General features: G+C 40.3%; 1 protein-coding gene across 1 annotated transcript; it reads left to right on the top strand.

Annotated features, from left to right (window-relative positions):
• The first annotated feature begins 1645 nt into the window (after window positions 1-1645).
• Window positions 1646-14216, top strand: TIMM17A (translocase of inner mitochondrial membrane 17A). Its single transcript, XM_032422376.1, has 6 exons — window positions 1646-1720; window positions 4987-5086; window positions 5213-5276; window positions 9346-9474; window positions 10258-10368; window positions 13412-14216. The coding sequence occupies exons 1-6, from the start codon at window positions 1695-1697 to the stop codon at window positions 13495-13497; spliced, it is 516 nt and encodes a 171-aa protein (XP_032278267.1). The 5' UTR covers window positions 1646-1694; the 3' UTR covers window positions 13498-14216.
• Window positions 14217-20551: the final 6335 nt, after the last annotated feature.

Here is a 20551-nt window from a genome sequence, read left to right as displayed (position 1 = left end):
CATCTGAGCAGTGCCTCCCAGAATAGTAAGGGACTTTCGGATAGGGACTGCTGGAATGGAGTGAGCTGGGTAACCAGCTAGATTCTGGCCCTCAGCTTTGTAAACTCAAAAACTCAGTATTATCACCATCCCCGGTGATTGATTTGATTCAAAAGAACCCAGCGCACAAGAGGCAGATGCATAAACTAAGTGGACAAGAATAGTTTTGAGTACAAACCAGGGAATTCTCTCTTAAAGGAAAATCTATTCAGAAACCAAATAACAATCAGAAGACTGCATAATGAATATGGAATAAGAGCAAAGGGAGGTAGCTAGAGCTAAGAAATATTTCACTTGGGTCCTGGTGAGAACAGAAAAAAATACCCTTGCCCCATGAGAATGCCAATCTCTAGTTACTGAAATATTCATACCCACTAGGTCTGGGGTGCTGACTAAATATCAAATTCTTGCTCTCTGGCTCCTCTTGTTGCCCATCTCCCACATTCTCTCTTCAGCCTGTGCAGTTAATTAGACTTAAAGGTTCTTAATTACAGTCACATTCCAGAAAAAGACTTCTCGGACTTTACACATAAAAATCAGATGACTAGTGTGAACTGTTTTTTACATAAAGATACACTTTACTGACAATCTTCAGTTCTGTAGAGGGTTCAGTTTACCTTATTTTCAAGATTTTGTGGCTACCTCACTCTTCACTGCAGTTCCCTATGAACTGCACTAATTTTTTCCATAAAATAAATATATACATATTTTTAAAAAGTATTTATTTGAGAGAGAGAATGAAAGAGATCATGAGCAGAGGGAAAAGCAGACTTCCTGCTGAGGAGGGAGCCCAATGAGGGGCTCTATCCTAGGACCCTGGGGTCATGACCTGAGCCGAAGGCAGACCCTTAACCTACTGCGCCACGCAGGTGCCCTAAATATATACATATTTTAAAGTCAATCTCAAAAGGAATGGAGAAAAGTTCTTTTAACAGACATCACATGACCGAGATTTTGTTGACTGTAGGCTAAAAAAGGTTGATGGGTTCCCATCCTTTTAGTCTCCTCTTTTCTGAGCTAAACACCCCTCACATTTTCTGCTGATCTTTTGAAGGGTGGACCAGAAGAGGTTCTGTTGTCCCTTCAGTTGAGGGCCCCAAATTGGTCACAGCAAAGATGGCCCAGGTAAGTTCACTTCAAAAGCATTTATCGAACATCTATCACATTCCAAGCACTGTGCCTACAAGGACTATGACACTGTCTGCCCTAATCCTTCTCCTGCTGTGTGTAGTTGGTTGAGTTTCACAAACCATCGCGGATTAGCTAACATTAATTCCCAACTAGCAGCCAAAGTACTAAAAACAAAAAGACATGTATTTAGGACATTTGGTGAACCCTAGCGGAATAATGCTAGGTTTATCTCAGTCCACGGAACCTTCAGTGACGGGGTAAGTTGAACTCCTCGCCATTGGGCTGCTCCCGGCGCAGGAAGCCCAGACCAGCAGCCTTCGAGGACCTGGGCGGGGCCAACTCTGCCACGGAGCGTCTCTGCCCCGCCCCCCACGCCGCCCTGAAGTCCAGGCTCCCATTGGTTGCGGGAGGAAACGGTGAACCAATCCACATAGACCTTAACGCCCTCCTCTCGAGATCACTTCCGCCGCTGGGGTCAGGCTCCACCCAACTTGCCCGGCATCACTCGCGCAGGTGGAGTCAAGATGGAGGAGTACGCGCGAGAACCTTGGTGAGCTTTACCACTGTTCTTGTTTTCTCCTGCCTCTCTGCCCGTGGTCCTCGTCCTCCCCTGTCCAGTGCCCGTAGGTGCAAGTTGAACTCAGTCGCAGGCTTGTCGATGTGGGTTTGGTAACCATAGGCAGCGTCGTCTAGAGCAGCTAGTCGGCTTCTGAACCCTGTGCTTCCCCGGCCGCGTGTGGCAGCCTTTCCGCTAACAACCCGGCACTCTGGTGACCCTGCGTTGGATGAGGAGGTCCCGGCTTGGGCTTGATGGAGCCTCGGAATCTGCTCCCAACCCAGGGCGTAGTCGATCTTGTGCGGGGTCCGTAATAATCCCCTCTGTCTGCTGAGGTGACCTTGGACACGTCCCCATGTCTCGCTTTGCTCAGTTCCTGTGTTGAGGAATGGACAGTAGGCCTCTGAGGGGGATGCCATTCTTAAGACATTATTTGTATTGTGACATGTCTCCCCAGGGCGAAGGATTTCAAATGTATAGAAAAAGAGATTTTACCTAAAGGGCCTGAGTAAGCTCCTGTAGGCAGGAGCCTCGTTTTCATCCTTGGAATTCTCCCTTAGGGGAGAAGGGGGACAAGGATTATCTGGAAAATAGAGATAGTCGTATGTGTTCTTTGAGAAACCATGAGCAGAAATTCATGTATTCAGTATTTGAGTGCGGTCTCTGTGCCCACCACTTTATAGGTTCAAAGAGTAACAGCATGAGTAAATCAGGCACATACATAGTTATAAAACGGGTAATTGCTGTCAGAGGTCTCAGGTTTCCTAAATTTAAGGCTTCTGGGGGTCTTAAGAGCGAAATCAAATCTTATTATTTGGGTTAATCACCTGTTTATTGGGTTAGAGCAAAAGCCAATGTCGTCTTCAACTTGTGAAAGTGCCTAGGACTTTATATTATTACCTTGCCAGCAGTAGCCACGTTACCTGCTTTGTGCCTTTTTTTTTTTTTTTTAATTTAAATCACTCAAACGGGATACAGAGCGTTTCAGCACCTCCTGGCTCTTTAAAATTACCAAATGTAATTATCCCCCTTCCTAAATTGTGCTTACATATGAAGAATTCAGCGCATTGTAGACTGTTGTTATCAGCTGCTGTTGGATATAGTATAATGACACAGGCTGGCAGGAGGGTAAATTTTTTAACTTGGTTGAATTAAAGATGTTATAAGAATAATGAGTTTTTATCTACTACTTTGCTTTCTCTTAGTACATATGTCCTGAAGCAATACAATCAGTTGTCTGGTTAGTTTCCTAGTCAAAACTGCTTTGATCTTCTGTACTGTCCTGTTTGGTAAGAGCATTTTCTCAAATCCTCCAACCTCAGACTATAAGAATCTTTTTTCTCCCTCCCCACCACTCTGCCTCCAAACATGTACACCATATGCTGTACATGCAGGGAGAGTGGGAGAGGGAGAAGCAGGCTTCCCGCAGAGCAGGGAGCCCGACTTGGGGTTCAATCCCAGGACCCTGGGATCATGACCCGAGTCGAAGGCGGACGGTTAACGACTGAGCCACCCAGGCGCCCCTGAATCCTGCTGTCCTTTAAGATTTTTTTAACCCCCTCCCCCCAAAAAGGTTTTTTTAATCCCCAGCTAATAAGATCATTTGGACTAGATCTTTTGAAGTTACTGGCCCACCACTCAGAAAGAGCCACTAATTCATTCTCCTTTGTTTTTTCTCTATACTTCCTATTAGTGTTTCTACCATTTTATTTATTTATTTTTTTTTAAAAGATTTTTATTTATTTATTTGACAGAGAGAGAGACCGCGAGAGAGGTAACACAAGCAGGGGGAGTGGAAGAGGGAGAAGCAGGCTTCCCGCCGAGCAGGGAGCCGATGCAGGGCTGGATCCCAGGACCCTGGGATCATGACCAGAACCGAAGGCAGACGCTTAACGACTGAGCCAACCAGGCGCCACCTGTTCTACCATTTTAAAGCAATTTCCTAATCCTTTTTAATCTCAAGCACTGCTTCTTAAACTATTAAAGTGAAATCAAGTCACCTGGGATTATTCAGTAGGTTCTGGGTAAAGTGTTGTAAGTCTGCAGGTCTAATAAACTCTCAGGTGTTGCTGATTTTGCTTTTAGGGTCACAGAAGCAAGCCTTGGTTAGCAAGGCCCCAAAGCATCCTGCTGACAGTTGGAATATGTGCTGCATGAGATAGTCATTCTGTACAAGGTCCTGATTTGTATTATACTTGAAAAAGAATATGATGTTTCACTGCAAGGTTTTGTATTCCTGTCCACCAAAGTCAGAAATTACTCATTCAAATTCTTCAGCAGCAACTACACTGAATTCACAAGTTTACTTGAACAAGTAGATTGTCCATAGGTTCATTATGTAGCATTTGACCCTTGAGACTAGATCAAAAAAATTGCTTTTATTTATAGTGGGTCTAAAATGAATTTAACCAGGGCACCTGGGTGGCTCAGTTGGTTAAGTGTCTGCCTTTGGCTCAGGTCACCTGGGATCAAGTTCCACATCAGGCTCCCTGCTCAGCGGGGAGCCTGCTTCTCCCTCTGCCTGCCGCTCCCCCTGCTTGTTCTCTCTCTCTGAGAAATAAATAAAATCTTTTTTAAAAAATGAATTAACCATTCACAGACTTTTTTATAAGCCAGATTCCTAGAATAGTAGTTCTGTTCTGATCACAATATTCAGATTTCATTGTGTTGTATAAGTTAGGTTGCTACTTTTGGAAACTGGGTTTACAAATATGACCTCTAGTTATTGGAGATTAGAGTATTCCAGCGTGTTAAATGGTTGGACCTAATACAAACTAAAGTTCCAAGTGCTAGTGGGACTCAATAAACCCAGAAAGAATTTCAAACTTTAAAAATTGTTTAAATTGGTCTCCCTCTGCCCCTGTTGAATCTTCATTTTGGGGGGGGGGTCTCAGCTTTAAATTTTACTGCAGCTGGAGAGCTTACTTTGATCCCTGGGAGATTGGATCAGCATTGATTATAATGTAATTTCCTACATAGTTGTTTATTCACTTTTGCTCAGTGCCCAACTGTTAATAGATGTGCTAATTATTAAATGAAAATTAAGTACTGTTAACAGTAGGGAGTTAAAGCCAGTTCCATTCCTTATGGCTTGGAGCTAAATAGATACGGATATGTTCAGAATCCTTTTGTCTAAATGTTTATTTTATTGGTTGCAGTAGACCCTACATTGGAATCTGTTGCATCCCTTACCGTGTTAGCAAAGAACATTTTATGGTTTATGAATGAGAAAGTAATTTTTTTTTTTTCCCTGTTCTTAGCCCTTGGCGAATTGTCGATGATTGTGGTGGGGCCTTTACGATGGGTACCATAGGTGGTGGTATCTTTCAAGCAATAAAAGGTTTTCGCAATTCTCCAGTGGTAAGTAGGTGAATGGTCTTGTCTTATCATCACTTGAAATCTGGATTTGCTAATATCACTGGTGGCCCTATCAGTGAGCTGGAAATATATTGTATTTCTACTGTATTTTTGATTGCTTCTTTATAGGGAGTAAACCACAGATTACGAGGGAGTCTGACAGCTATTAAAACCAGGGCTCCACAGTTGGGAGGTAAGCAGAATTTTTCCATTTGTACTTCAGAATATCTTTTCTTGTTCATTTGAAGATGAAGCTTAGTTCAGTCTAAGAGCTTGTTAGAAATTACTGTCTCTGTAAGTTCTTCTGGATTTACGATTTATTGAGAAAGTTAACTGGAATTGCTGCATCCATTCATTTGAAAATTTTGTCTTTGTCCACACGCTCAGTGGTATTTTGTTTTTGTTTTTTCCTGTTATCCAAAAGGAAGACAGTGTGTTTAAAGCTTAGGTTTGTGAGAGTCAGGAGTGATAGCTTCTGGGGTAATATAAAGCTGAAGAGAATGTGATCTGAAGGATTGGGGTTTCATGAGAGAGAAACTGATGATGCTGCTCAGGCTCCTCTCCAAGGTTAGGTTTTGGATGTTGTGCAGAGGTCAATGCAAAATTTGAAAAGGATTCATTATACTTTTTAAACTTGGTTATTCAGAAGTTGGGAGAAGAGAGATGATAAAAAAGCTTGGAGGTGGGGCGCCTGGGTGGCTCGGTCTGTTAAGCGTTTGCCTTCACCTCAAGTCACGATCCGGGAGTCCCAGGATCGAGCCCTGCTTTAGGCTCCCTGCTGAGTGGGGAGTCTGCTTCTCCCTCTGACCCTCCCCCATCTCATGCTCTCTCTCTCTCTCTCTCTCTCGCTCTCGCTCTCTCTCAAATAAATAAATAAATAAAAGCTTGGAGGCTATATTCATTTACAAAGATACAGTCAGATTGGAGAGACCATGTAGAACACATGAAAAAGACTAAATACTTTTAGTCATTCCTTAGTAATTTTGTGTGACAGAATAGTCCTGTCTTTGTTTTTAGCATATTTTTCTTTGGAAGCCTAGCTAAGAGCTGCCATTTATTGGGTGTTTGCTATGTGCTAAGCACTCTCCTAAGGGTTTTACAGCATTATTTTAATCCTCACAACACCACAAGAGGTAAGTATAATTATCCCCATTTTCCAGGTGAGGAAATCGAAGCTGTGAGGGCTGAAGTGATGGTATATCTTTTTCCTTTTCTCTCCTCTGTAATAATTATAGACCCCTGGAAAGTAAATAGTGACTGATTTTCCTTTGTTGAAGAATGATAAGTAGTATTAAAGCACACACCAAACCCTGAACTCCCAATATATGCAGAAGTCATACAGGTTTTTATATGTCTTTTAAGAGGCTGCTTCTATCATATTACACTTTTTCAATGGATAAAAAAACAATCAGGTAGTGTCACAGGCAAGAGGATCTTAAGGAGACATGACCACTAAATGTAATTTGGTATCCTGGAACAGAAGGACATAAAAACTAAAGAAATCTGAGTTAAGTGTGGACTTAATACTGTATTGATATTGGGTCATTAATTGTGCAAATGCACCATGGAAATGTAAGATGTTAGAAACTGGGGAAACAGGATGTGGGATATATGAGAATTCTGAGCTATCTTCACAACTTTTCTGTAACTCTAAAACTATTCTAAAATTAAACAGGGTGAAATAGAAGAAGACTAAGTTGTGGTATGAGTGAATTGGGATTATTTCAGATCCTTGGGACTGGCTTTTTTAAGGAAACTATTGAGAAATCTTTATGGTGTCTTGCTTTTTAAAAATACTGGGATGACGGGGCGCCTGGGTGGCTCAGTTAAGCGTCTGCCTTCGGCTCAGGTCATGATCCCAGGGTCCTGGGATCGAGCCCCGCATCGGGCTCCCTGCCCAGCGAGAAGCCTGCTTCTCCCTCTCCCACTCTCCCTGCTTGTATTCCCTCTCTCGCTGTGTCTCTCTCTGTCAAATAAATAAACAAAATCTTTAAAAAAAATTAATTAAAAAAAAAATAAAAATACTGGGATGACATTTTCAATTTAATTCAGTGAGCATTTACTGAGCTTCTCTAGTCAAAATCCAGGGGACAGGCAACATGGAAAAATCATAGTTGTGTCCTGAAGAGCCTTATAGTTTCATAGAGAAAATTTCATGGGGGCTTTTGACACATCCCCATTATTCTTCAGGCATCTTTTGCATTTTGGAACAAGATACTCCAGGCTCATCTTGTATTTTCCCTGCCTAGCCATAGAGTCAGCCATTTCTCCATAGAGCTCTGGTTCCTTTTAGTTGAGAATGATATTTAGAATCCAAAATCTGGGTGCAAAGTGTATCGTTGCTATTGGGGTGTTGCTGTTCCCGGGCCTTCTTTGTAATAGAGCTTGGGAGTATATATGTATATATGTAAACACACACTAACCACAACATAAATACATATACCCAAATTTATATCCATATTTATACGTACATGTTGAAAATCATGAGTTCACACCAGGACCTCAGTTCCAATCCAGCCACATAAGGTTTCTTCTTCCTTTCTCCCTTTTTATATGAATACCTCCATCTTTGTCCTGCTTGGGCTGTGGCAGCCCACACCAGGCCGCCCTTCCACAGGGATACACTCACCTCCATGCCAGGCTGAGGACTCTTCCTTACCCTGCTTTGGCTCTGGCTCCTCACGCTGGGCCACCCTTCTGGTGGACAGCCTCCTCACCCTGCTTGGACGCGGTCTCATTCTCATGAGTAACCATAGCTTACTCTGGCAGTTATTCTTGGAGGATGGGCAGGTTTCAGACTCTTGTGAGGTATTGGGAGAGTCTTGCTTGAGGAATTTAGTGAGGTAATTCTAATATACATTCTAAATACACCGAGGCATCAGATCTCTCTCAGGACATAGAATTACTGAGTTAGAGGAAAGAACTAGTTTACTAGTTTTTTTTTTTTTATTTTTATTTTTTTAAAGATTTTTTATTTATTTATTTGACAGAGAGACACAGCGAGAGAGGGAGCACAAACAGGGGGAGTGGGAGAGGGAGAAGCAGGCTTCCCGCCGAGCAGGGAGCCCGATGCGGGGCTCGATCCCAGGACCTGGAATCATGACCTGAGCCGAAGGCAGACGCTTAACGACTGAGCCACCCAGGCGCCCCAGTTTACTAGTTTATTTTTATGTAGTGTGTACTGTCTAGTATTGGACTAGATATGAGGGCTTATGCTATACTTCAGCTGGTTATATCTAATAGATTTAATGGATAATGTGAAAACTGGAAAAGGATTCTGGTGATGATCTGGTTCTGACATTTGGTATTGCCCTTACTAACATATCCCCACTATTTTCAGATTTCAGAGGGTAAAGAATAAAGTGACTAGGGCTCTTTTGGGTAGTTTTTCTTCTTTAATCATAATAAATGTAACAACTCTTCATATAGTGCAAGTCGTGTGCACTCATGATAGAGGATTTGGATAATAAAGCAGGCATGAAGAAATTAAGTCATGTGTCACATCATCCAGAGATGCTGACAGTTAAAATCTTGGTGTTGTCTAAAATTTTGTATGTACTTCTATAAGTGTATTTGTGGGTGTTTCTTATTTGACAAAATTGTTACTGTGTTTAGGAACAGTTTAAGTGCCAAGTAATTTGATTTAGTGTGGTTTTTAGTTTCATGCCGGAGGAATAAAGGATAGAAAGGGAGGATAGCTAATTTCTCTCCCCTTGATGTTCCATAATTCTGACTGTTTGTATCATCCATTAGCTGCTTTAGCATGTATTGGCCTACACCTATAATACATTCCAGGATAGCTGGATTTCTTTTGTATCTCTCTTGGTGATTTTTATAGAGTATATATATATGCTCAGTGACACTTAATGAAGAAAAGAAAAAATAGAGGTAAGGTAGAGCTATAAAAGGAGAAGGAAGGAAGAAGCAGGGTGGCTTTGTTGTGTTTATTGCTTTTTAAAAAGAGATACTTGGTTCTGAAAGGGAGATTTGAATGTGTTTAGCCTGACTCTTCTAGGCCTGGCTTATTTCTCTTAGGCTTTGGGCCATTGCTAATTTTCAAGCTGATAACAATACAACCCACGCTTTATTGAAAAGATAAGTATTCTGACTGTTCAGTGCTTATCCAAACTTGTGTTTGCATGTATTTGTTTGAAGTGTGAGAGTTTTAAGAATATAGTGTTGTTACTTAAAGTTATTTTTGAGTATAATATTTTAAATGTAAAGTGAAAAAATGAAATTTCTTTTGTTTTCAAATAAAATAGGTAGCTTTGCAGTTTGGGGAGGTTTATTTTCCATGATTGACTGCAGTATGGTTCAAGTCAGAGGGAAAGAAGATCCCTGGAACTCCATCACAAGTGGTGCCTTAACAGGAGCCATACTGGCAGCAAGAAGTAAGCAATCATTATAAAAAAAGAAGAAAAAGTAAGCAATCATTATAGACACACTAGTAAAAGCAAGACTTTTTGGAAAACCTTATCTGTCTTAATTTAGTGATATCTGTAATAAATAAAACTGAGCATTGCTTAATTTAGCATAGCATGAATGTATGTGGTGATATGGGGGAAAAATAAGAGTATCTCTTTATTTGGAATGTTTAAGAATGAGAGAGCATGGGGTTCTGATCTATACAGTGGTTAAGAGCAGTTCAAGTTACTGGGCATTTTGCCAAACTTTTTGTACCAGCCGTAGTTTCCTCATTGGTACTCTAGAGTTAATAATTATACCTGCCACATAGCAGTGTTATGAATAAAGAGCTTAGAACCATCTTCTGGATCTTTGGGACAGAAAGCAACCCAGAATTTTGGGGGGGTTAGTGGTTTAGGCCAAGGATCAGTAAACTTTTTCTATAAAGGGCCAGATGGTAAATATTTTAGACTTTGTGGGCTGTGAGGTCTTTGTCAACAAATACTTAGCTCTATGATTGTAACATGAAAGCAGCCATAGACTATATATAAATGAATGAGGATGACTGTGCTAATAAAACTTTACATAAACAGGCAATGAGCTGGATTTGAGTTGTGGGCCTTAGTTTGTTGACACCTGGTTTTAGCCAGTGAGAAGGAGGGCTGGGAATGAGGGTAGCATGGAGCCATATGGACAGCTCTTTCCTTTACCAAGTCTTCTATTAAACTGGTTTTCTATTAAGGTAATCTCTTTGTTATTAATGTGTTCAGATGGACCAGTGGCCATGGTTGGGTCAGCCGCGATGGGTGGCATTCTCCTAGCTTTAATTGAAGGAGCTGGTATCTTGTTGACAAGATTCGCCTCTGCACAATTTCCCAATGGTGAGTCTTCTTCCTGCTTACTACTACCATAGCTCAAACACTGGAATGGCCTCTTGATATTTAGAGAGAACCTATCCTTTCTGCTAAAATGTGGTAGTTTATGATTTCTACATTTGCCATGGCTCGTGAGGATTACGATAATAGCCCCTGGTTCTATTTGAAAAGGTAGATGTGGATTTGATTATTGTGTTTAGCCACAGTAACCAAAATGCTTTGGTTAGATGGTTTGCTGTTGATCTTTCTTTTAGTTCTCAGGTTTTGTCAGCGCTCATGTGCTTATTCTAAGAAATTGCCAGTCATTTTAGAGGCGCTTGATGAAAGGTCCTTGCAGATGTGTAACAATAATGGTAGTCCATCAACAACCTCTTACTTACATGTATGTGCCAGGCACTGTTCTAGATGCTGTGATATAGTGGTGAACAAGGACTTAAATTCTGGTGGGAGAAGACCAACTAACATGTTAAAAGATAAATGAGATTTGATTGTGTTGCTTGCTTCGAAGAGAATGAAATAGAGTGGTAGAAAGTGGCTATGTTTGGGAGGGTCACTTTATGGTTGGCAGAGAAAATTTTTTTGAGAAGTTAGTAAAATAATTTGTTGCTAATTGTTCCTTTTATCTGATATATAGGGAAAAGTTAAATTGTGGGCTAAGTGATCATGGTCATATAATATCTGCTCAGCTGTTAAATTATGCACCTTCTGGTAACTGCAGAAACTTCAGTTGTCTGTAAACGGCCAATATTCGTTGACATTGGAAGGAAGCAAAAAGATAATCATGAGGATTTTGTAGGAAAAAATTTGACCTGGCATTTGGGGAAGGAAATAGGCAGAATAGCGACACATGTTGAAAATTATTTTTGGAGCTTGGAAAAGATTCAGCATAGAGTTAGGAATAGATGATAGCTCCCAGTTTGATGTGATTTCCCTGAGGCACCTAGCAGGAGAGTCAGTGTCTCTTTGGCACAGCTGTCAGACACTGCACAGTAGGTGCCAGGGGTGATCTGGGGGCCTCTGGATCCTCTCACTTTCTGTTCCTGCTTTTTATTTTTATTTTTTATTTATTTATTTATTTTTAAGATTTTATTTATTTATTTGACAGAGAGATAGAGAGCACAAGTAGGCAGACAGGCAGGCAGAGGGAGAGGGAGAAGCAGGCTCCCCGCTGAGCACAGAGCCTGATGCGGGGCTCGATCCCAGGACCCTGGGATCATGACCTGAGCCGAAGGCAGACGCTTAACTGACTGAGCCACCCACGCGCCCCTCTGTTCCTGCTTTTTAATCATTACTCTGGAGTTAATAATCTGTTATGATAGGCACATTGTAACTTTGCTTTTTAGTTTTTATCACTTTAGTGTGAAAGGCTTCACATAAAACATCAGAAAAGTTTCATTTTTTCAGAAATTCAGAAACATAACAAAAACATCAGTTACATTTTCGTTCCTTCCTTCTTTCCTTCTTCCTTTCTTTTCATTTCTTTTTTTTTTTTCCTTTCTTTCAGTGGGTTCTTTGCCTGGGGGCTCAAACTCATGACCCCAAGATCAAGAGTCTTATGCTCTACTGACTGAGCCAGCCAGGAGCCCCAAGTTACATTGTCTTACAGAAATTAGTCTAGGTTACTTTGCTTTAACCTTTTTTCCTCAGAGGAAATTTTTAAAAGAAGTGCATTTATTTGAGACAGGAGATGTGTTTCTGAAAAGCTGTGCTGGGGGAAATCTTTGAATAGTTAATCATATATTTCTAATTAACTGACATGAAAATGTTTTTAAAACCATGGAAAAAATGAGGTAAAATTGTATCTAAGTAATAATGGTTATCTTTGGTTTACCTGTTTTACCCAGTATCTTCTCTAGTTTTCTGAAATGAACAGGTAATGCTTTTATAGTGAAAAAAATATGTATCATTGGATTTTGAAGCATTGGAAAGCTTCAGGGAATTTTACCATTGCCCTCTTTCTTCTTTTTTTTTTTTTTTTTTTATTTGAGAGAGAGAGAATGAGAGATAGAGAGCATGAGAGGGAGGAGGGTCAGAGGGAGAAGCAGACTCCCTGCTGAGCAGGGAGCCCTATGCGGGACTCGATCCCGGGACTCCAGGATCATGACCTGAGCCGAAGGCAGTCGCTTAACCAACTGAGCCACCCAGGCGCCCTGCCCTCTTTCTTCTTTACAGTTAATGTTTTAGTCTGTTTAGTTTCCCTGAATTATTTTATTTCCAAAATAAAATAATTGTGATTATTTGCATAAAAGTCTTTTTTTTTTTTTTTAATTTAGAACCATATTTTTTGGGACGTCTGGGTGGCTCATTCGGTTAAGCATCCGACTTTGGTTTTGGCTCAGGTCTTGATTTCAGGATCGTGATATCGAGCCCATGTCCATCTGCACGCTTAGCCCAGAGTCTGCTTAAGTTTCTCTCTCCCTCTCCCTCTGCCCCCCTCCTCAACTCACACCCTCTCCCTTTCGTGTTCTCTCTCAAATAAATCTAAAACAAAAAAACAAAACAAAAAACATTTTTTTCTTAGTTCACAGGCCCTCCCAGCCTTTGAAAACTAAATATTATAAGACTTTGTTCTACAGCAAGCTAGGGGATGTCTTCCCATTTCAGAACTCATTCTCTTAATTGGTTGTATAAACTGGATTACTGATTTCTCTTAAAACATGACTAAGGTACTTAAACTTTGTGAAAATAATTTTAAATAGCTACTGAAAAATATGTCAAGAGGTGTGAGATTTTTCCCATCTTTATAGCAGCTTGTTACAGCAATTGCTTTAAAAACTTGAATTCACTTCTCGCTATAATTAATCCATCTGACTTTCCTGGCATAATAGTTGAGAGCTGTTCATTCTGGAGCATAAAGAAAGCCAGGCTGTCAGGTTTTACCAAATTTGGAGGCACTCATGAAAATTAGGCAGTAATTTTAATTAGAGGACAGCTCTAAGGTAGCACGTTATTTTTATTGAGTTGATTGATTTACTCTCTACAAAGTCTTGTTCTGTTTAATTGTGTGATATTCAGGTGGTTTTTAAGATTCTTTCTTTCTTAATTGCAGGTCCTCAGTTTGCTGAAGACCCTTCTCAGTTGCCTTCAGCCCAGTTACCATCCTCACCTTTTGGAGACTATCGACAATATCAATAGGACTTCTTTCCCAGGATTTCTTTAACAGAATGAGCTGTAGTTCAAGAAGGAATCTCAGAAGATAAGTCACAGTCTGTTTTTAAAACCATAGGTGGGACAGCCATGGCCAAATAGGCTTTGAAGAGACACTTTAGTTTTTTTTTTTTTTTAGGGAAACTGGGGGGGGGGGGGCAGATGTTAAATGTAATACATTTATTTATTCACACTTGGATTGCATTTGTGATAAAAATAAATGTCTAATATCTTTAAAAGAAAATATAATAAATGCTTAGAAGGTGAAGGACCAAAGGGCAAACAACAATGAAGCGTGACCATCATTTCCTTGGGGACTTCTCTGCCTGGTTTTGTGTTCTGTCAGCCAAACAATAAAAAACTCCTGGAACTTGCTCTTCCTTTTAAGATAAATTGTAGAGTTCTACTTTGCATCCTCGAATACTTCAAATAATGCAAAGTATGTTGAAAATTGCATGTTTTATAGTTGGGCTCTCATCTCACTTGAAGTAAATTATGTATGAGAAGAATTATGGAGAGTTAACATGGATCATTTCATAGTAAATATGTAATGAATTGAAGGCTGAGGTAAAATATCCTTTACTTTGAAAGGAAAATATGCTATTTCTTGGTTTTGAAGATGTCATATCTTAAACTTCCTTTATCTTTGAGGCTCCTATGTCTTGATTTTTTTTTTTTTTTCAAGATTTTACTTATTTAGAGCTGGGGGGATGGGTAACGGGCAGAAGGAGAGAGAGAATCCCAAGCCGACTGCACGCTGAGCATGGAGCCCGACTCGGGGCTCGATCCCAGGACCCTAAAATCATGGCCCAAGCTGAAATCAAGAGTCAGACACTCAACCGACTGAGCCACCCAGGTGCCCCTCCTGTGTCTTGATTTTTGATCATCAGCAACCTCACCAGAAACAACTTCCAGTTCTATAGAAGAATTCATGCACGGTGTAGTAGCACTGGAAAAGTTTGGTGTTTCTTGTGTGCTTGAAAATAAAATGTATGCTGATTTTAATGTGTTCCAAGTCCCCTGAAGCTAATCTTCATAAAGGCTGTATTTTGGGGTCTGATTGGGCCTGGAAAATGGATTAGCATTTCAGAATAGGCCATTTTACTGTTTGTATTGGAAATGACATGTGGCCTTACAGAAGGCATGATGCTCTTACCCATTTGCCTACATCTGTGTGAGATGGAGAACAAATTTGTGTGGCTCTGGTGAACACACAGTTATCTTTTGGCCCAATGCCATATACATAGTAAGCATTTAATTACTAATTGTGGTTTCATCTTTTTTATGTTTGGTGAGATATATATAAAATACTGTTTATCATTTTAACCATTTGTAAGTGTAGAGTTCACTGGCATTTAAATACAGTCCAATGTTGCATAATCATCACAATTATGTATATCCAAAACCTTTTCATTATCACCAACATAAATTCTGTACCCATTGAACAATAACTTCCCATTCTGCCCTCGCCGCCCCCCCCCCCCCCGGCCCTGGACCACAATTCTACTTCCTGTCTCTGAATATGCCTATGAGGTCCCACTTACAAGTGGAATCATGCAGTGTTTGTCCTTCGGCTTATTTAGCATAGTGTTTAAAGGGCCATCTATTTCTTTTAAAGATTTGATTTATTTATTTGAGAGAACGAGTGGGAGGAGGGGCAGAGGGAGAAGCAGACTCCTTGCAGAGCAGGGGGCCTGACATAGGACTCCATCCCAGGAACCTGCGATCATGACCTGAGCCGAAGGCAGAAGCTTAACTGACTGAACCATCCAGGTGCCCGAGGGTCCATCTATTCTGTAGCATATACCAAAATTTCATTTCTTTAATGGCTGATTAAATATTCCATTGTATGTATATACTGCATTTTATTTATCCATTCATCCATTGGTGGACACTTGGGTTGCTTCCACCTTTTAACGATTGTGAATAATGCTGCTGCGAACATGGCTTAGTCCCTGCTTACAGTTAGTTCTTCAGGATATATACCTAGGAGTAGATTACTGGGGCATGTGGTAGTTCTATGTTTAACTTTGTGAGGAACCACCAGACTTTTCCACAGCAGCTGCACCATTTTATGTTCCCCCAGCAGTGCACAAGGGTTCCAGTTTCTCCACATCCTTCCTTGCCAACATTTATTTTCCTTTTAAAAAAAATTATAGCCATCCTAGTATGTGTGAAGTGTTATCTATTGGGTTTGATTTACACTGTCCTAATGACAAATGATACTGTGCTTATTGGCCATTTGTGTATCGTCTTTGGAGATTTGTTTTTAAGTCTATAACTTTCAGTCACAAATACAAGGAGATGTCTATCGGAAGAAAATTCAAAGCTGAGAACATGTTGAATTGCATATAGTTCTCAAGATCTCCTAAATTCCTTCTCTTAAATGGTATATCAATTTGGGAAGTGAGTTCCTTTCTTATGAGTTCAGATTCTTTGAAGATTGTGTATTATGTGATGCTGGTATGTTTTTGCCATTTTATTGGTTAACTCTGGTATCTTCAACTCAACAAATCTGAAGCAATCCTTGGTTACAGATGAATTTTCTGGTGTTAGGAGTGGAGTAGAAGAGAAAAGTTTGAAAAAGATGGAAAACTAGTTCTTTTTGAATAATTTTTAAAATTATTTTTAGAGTGGGGAGGGGTAGAGGGAGAGGGAGAATCTTAAGCAGGTTCCACACCCAGCACAGAGCCCAATGTGGGGCTTGATCTCATGACCCTGAGATCATGACCTGAGCAGAAATCAAGAATCAGACACTTAACCGACCGAGCTGTCCAGGCGCCCCAAAGAGAATTTTAAATTTTCACCATATGCAGGACACTGGATAGAGTAAAACCTTGCCAGTATGTTTCCCAGGCTTCCTGCCTCTCCTACTTGGTAGATATTCTCCTTACTCTTTACATCTTGCAGTTAGGAGAGGCTTTGCTCTTGGGGAAAGGCTTTCTACCTTTCATGCTAGAGCCTAGCTTGAGGGCAGTGGTTCAAACTTACCTAGAGATGGGAGCCAGAGAAAGAAGGTGTAAAAGGGGGAAAACAAACTTTATTTCTTTATTTTTCTGCTTGAAACCCTACAGAACATCTGTGGTGTTCCTGGCACAGGTCTTTTATAACAACAGCTTCTGTGTTGTTTCCTCCGCCTGCCCCCCTCTTTGCTGGGTCATTCCTGGTAGTCTTCAAAGACCCATCTCGGGTGCCTTCTCTGTAGCGACTGGAAGTGCTTGGATTGAGCCAGGTTTCCTTTTCCTATCTGTTGTCACACTCAGCACAGTAGGAGGGGATTGTCGGGGAGTTTTACAGGAAACACCCGTACACCTGCCACCTAGTTTCTATGATTTTTTTCCCTAGTTTAGCAAATAATAGAAAACTAGGTGGTTTAGATTTTAATAAACATCTTAAAATACTGACTTGAAGTTTGTAATAAATATTTTAAAATTAATTTTGGTATACTCAGGTAGAGCCCAGAATAAAAGCTAAAATAACCAAATTGTTTTAATTATCAAATATTTGGAGAAACAAGCAGACAGAGAGGGGGGTTTCCCAAGGTCTTTTCTGGAATAATGGAGTGAGTTGCTCAGTTTCAAGGTTGAAATGCCCATCTTAAAGATCCCATCTGCTTCTCCTGTTTTTGATGAGTATCTGACACTTGGTGTGAAATTGGCATGTAATCATTTCCGAGTCAGAGTTTGTAAGACGTGTGGGTACAGCTGTATCTACTAGTGAAAGTGCATTTGTTTTCATATATGAAATGTCTGCCAAGTATGAAAGCATGGTCATAGCTCCACCCTATGGTGTGTTAGTTTTAGTTAAAGCTGTCTAAATTCTCTACAATCTGTTAATCATGGGTCAGCAAGCTACATGTAGCCTATGTTTGTAAATAACTCATTGGAACACAGCCACATCCTTTCATGTCTGTGCTGTCTGTGGCTGCTTTTCTTGCTACGGTGGCAGACTAGAGTAGTTGTAAGAAAGACTGGCCTGGGGCGCCTGGGTGGCTCAGTCAGTTAAGCGGCTGCCTTGGGCTCAGGTCATGATCCCAGGGTCCTGGGATCGAGCCCTGCATCAGGTTCCCTGTTCGGTGGGGAGCCTGCTTCTCCCTCTCCCTCTGCCTGCCGCTCCCCCTGCTTGTGCTCTCTATCTCTCTCTCTGTGTCAAATAAATAAATAAAAAGTCTAAAAAAAAAAAAAAAAGAAAGAAAGAAAGACTGGCCTACGACCAGCACAGGAGAAGCAGGCCTGAGTCTCAGTAGATGCCGAAATTGGATTTCTTAAGGACAGGAATACATTTTGCAATAGGTACTTGTTAAATATTGAGTGAATGAATAAATTATAAGCAGATGTGTCTGTACCCATTTTAAAAGTCTGAAACTTTTCAAAGAAGTTATGAGCTATTTCAGGCATATAAATATAATTTTAAAAATATCCATGTACCATCCACATAGCCTAAGAAAGAAAACTGCCTCAGGCAGTTGAAGTGTCTTGAGCATAGCTCCCTGATTTCATTCACCTACCTCTGCACAAGAATTAGCTATGATCCTCAATTTGATTCTTGGCATTGCCATGTATGTATGTATTTAAGATTTTATATAAGAGCACAAGCTGGGGTTGGGGGGGGGGCAAAGGGAGGAGAAGCAGGCTCCCCACTGAGCAGGAAGCCCTATGTGGGGCTCCATTCCAGGACCCTGGGATTATAACCTGAGCTGAAGGCAGACACTTAACCAACTGAGCCACCCCGGCGCCTCCCCTTTTTTTTTTTTTAAGATTTTATTTATTTATTTGACAGAGACACAGTGAGAGAAGGAACACAAGCAGGGGGAGTGGGAGAGGGAGAAGCAGGCTTTCCGCAGAGCAGGGAGCCCCATGTGGGGCTCGATCCCAGCACCCTGGGATCATGACCTGAGCTGAAGGCAGATGCTTAATGACTGAGCCACCCAGGTGCCCCTTATTTTTAATTGATCATTTTAATTTGAGTTAATTTTAGATTTACAGAAAAATTGCAAAAATTGTTTCATATACCTTTTACACAGCTTTCCTTTGTGTTAACATCTTACATAACCATAAAACAATTATCAAAACTAAGACATTCACGTAGGTTATATTAACTAAACTATAGACTTTTTATTTGAATCTCATGAGTTTTTCCTGTAATATCCTTTTTCTGTTTCAGGATCTAATACATGATCACAAATTCTATTAGTTGTCAGGTCTCCTTAATCTCTTCCAATTTGTGACAATATCTCAGTCTTTCCTTGTTTGTGACCTTGATACTTTTGAGGAGTAATAATCTGTTATTTTGAAGGTTTATCTAGTGTTTTCTCAAAGTTCTGCATTATTGGAAAGGACAACACACAGATCTGCCCTTCTCAGTACATCCTGTTGGGGGGGTAGGTGATGTTGACCTTGATCACTTGATTAAGGTGGTATCTGCTGGCTTTCTCTACTGTAAAATTAACCATTTTGCCTTTGTAATAAATATCTGGGGGGGAGATACTTTGCAAATGGCATGTTTTGCAAATGGCATAACTTTGCCATGTGGCAGTGATTTTGTTTTTCTCATACCTTCCACATGTATTAATTGGAATTCTGTAAGACCTGCCTCTTTTCTCATTTGTTTATTTATTGAGTTACTTATTTATGTTAGTATAGATTCATGGGTCTTATTTGTAGGCTATAATCCAGTACTATTATTTATTTGCTCAGGTGTTCTAACTTTGGCCACTGGGAGCTCTTTCATGTTGGCTCTTAGGCCCTTTCAACGTTGCTTTTTGTTTTTGTTTTTTAGTCCTTAATTACTTCCTAGCACTACAAGATGCTCCAGGTTCATCTTCTATTTCCTTGCCCAAGCCCTGGAATCAACCTTTTTTCCAAGGAGCTTTAGTTCCCTTCATTGGACAATGGTATTTAGAAACCAAAATTCTAGTTCGTAGGTATGCTTGTTGCTACTTGGATGTTACTGCCGTTAGTCCCTTTCAGAGGATAAAGCTAGGAAATGTATGTAGTATTCTAACCAATGCACATACACGTCTTTATTTCTGTATTCATAAAACGAAAACCACGAGTCTCTCCAACTCCAGTCCAGCACCATAGAATTCATTCGAGCCATCTCTCTGTGTTTCTAACAGCAAGAAACCTGACTCTTGTTATCCACAATAACTTGCTTATTCAATCCTAGTTCCATATAAGTTGATTTCAGAATTGCTAAACCATACCTCTGTGAGAAACAAATTTGCCAACTAGAGTACAATATTTGTTCACAGTTCTTTTTAGTGTTCAGTATTTACTCAAGACATCTTCCAAAGCTATTTAGGTCCACTTCTTTCATACCCACCCCCTTCAGTGTGGCTATGTGATTCATTGGTAATACAGTCAGACTCATTTGTGTAGTATGCGTTCCATCTTTCACATGCTGGTGGATTGTTCGTTTTAAATTTACATTCAGTAGAATTCACGCTTTGTGGTGTGCAGTTCTGTGGATTTTGACAAATGTTGACAGGTATCCACTGCCACAGTTTGACACACAACAGTTACATCACCCCCAAAATTTTCTCATGCTGTCCTTTTGTTGTCAGCCATTCCCTCCAACCTATGGCAACTGCTGATATGTTTTCTGTCTCTGAGTTTTTCTTTTCAAGAGTTTCATATAAATGGAATTCTACAATATATAGTCTTGGGTCTGGTTTCTTTCATTTACCAAAGGGCATTGAAGATTTGTCCATGATGGGTGAATCAATAGTTTGCTCCTTTTTATCATCAGTAGTATTCCATTGTGCAGATGTACCATTGTTCATTTATTTACTAGCTGAAGGACATTGGGTTGTTTCCATTTTTTGGCAATTGTGAATAAAACTGCTGTAAACATTCACTTACTGATTTTTGTGTGAACGTGTTTTCATTTCTCTTGGTAAACACCTAGGATTACTGGGTCATAAGGTAGGTATATATTTAAATTTACAAGAAATTGCCAAAATGTTTTCCAAACTGACTACCATTTTGTACTTCCACCAGGAACATATGAGAGTTCTGGCCATTTTGCATCCTTGCCAGCA

This window comes from Phoca vitulina, unplaced genomic scaffold, assembly GCF_004348235.1.
Source record: "Phoca vitulina isolate PV1807 unplaced genomic scaffold, GSC_HSeal_1.0 scaffold26, whole genome shotgun sequence".
Classification (NCBI taxonomy): Eukaryota; Metazoa; Chordata; class Mammalia; order Carnivora; family Phocidae; genus Phoca; species Phoca vitulina.
This window is presented reverse-complemented; position numbering and strand designations above follow the sequence as displayed.

What these genes read in the sequence shown, in the direction of transcription:
- TIMM17A (XM_032422376.1), top strand. Translation starts at nt 1,695, where the DNA reads ATGGAGGAGTACGCGCGAGAACCTTG. An exon ending in AGCCATACTGGCAGCAAGAA is followed by an intron (nt 9,475 to 10,257) that starts GTAAGCAATCAT and finishes TAATGTGTTCAG; the next exon opens with ATGGACCAGTGGCCATGGTT. An exon ending in CTCTGCACAATTTCCCAATG is followed by an intron (nt 10,369 to 13,411) that starts GTGAGTCTTCTT and finishes TCTTAATTGCAG; the next exon opens with GTCCTCAGTTTGCTGAAGAC.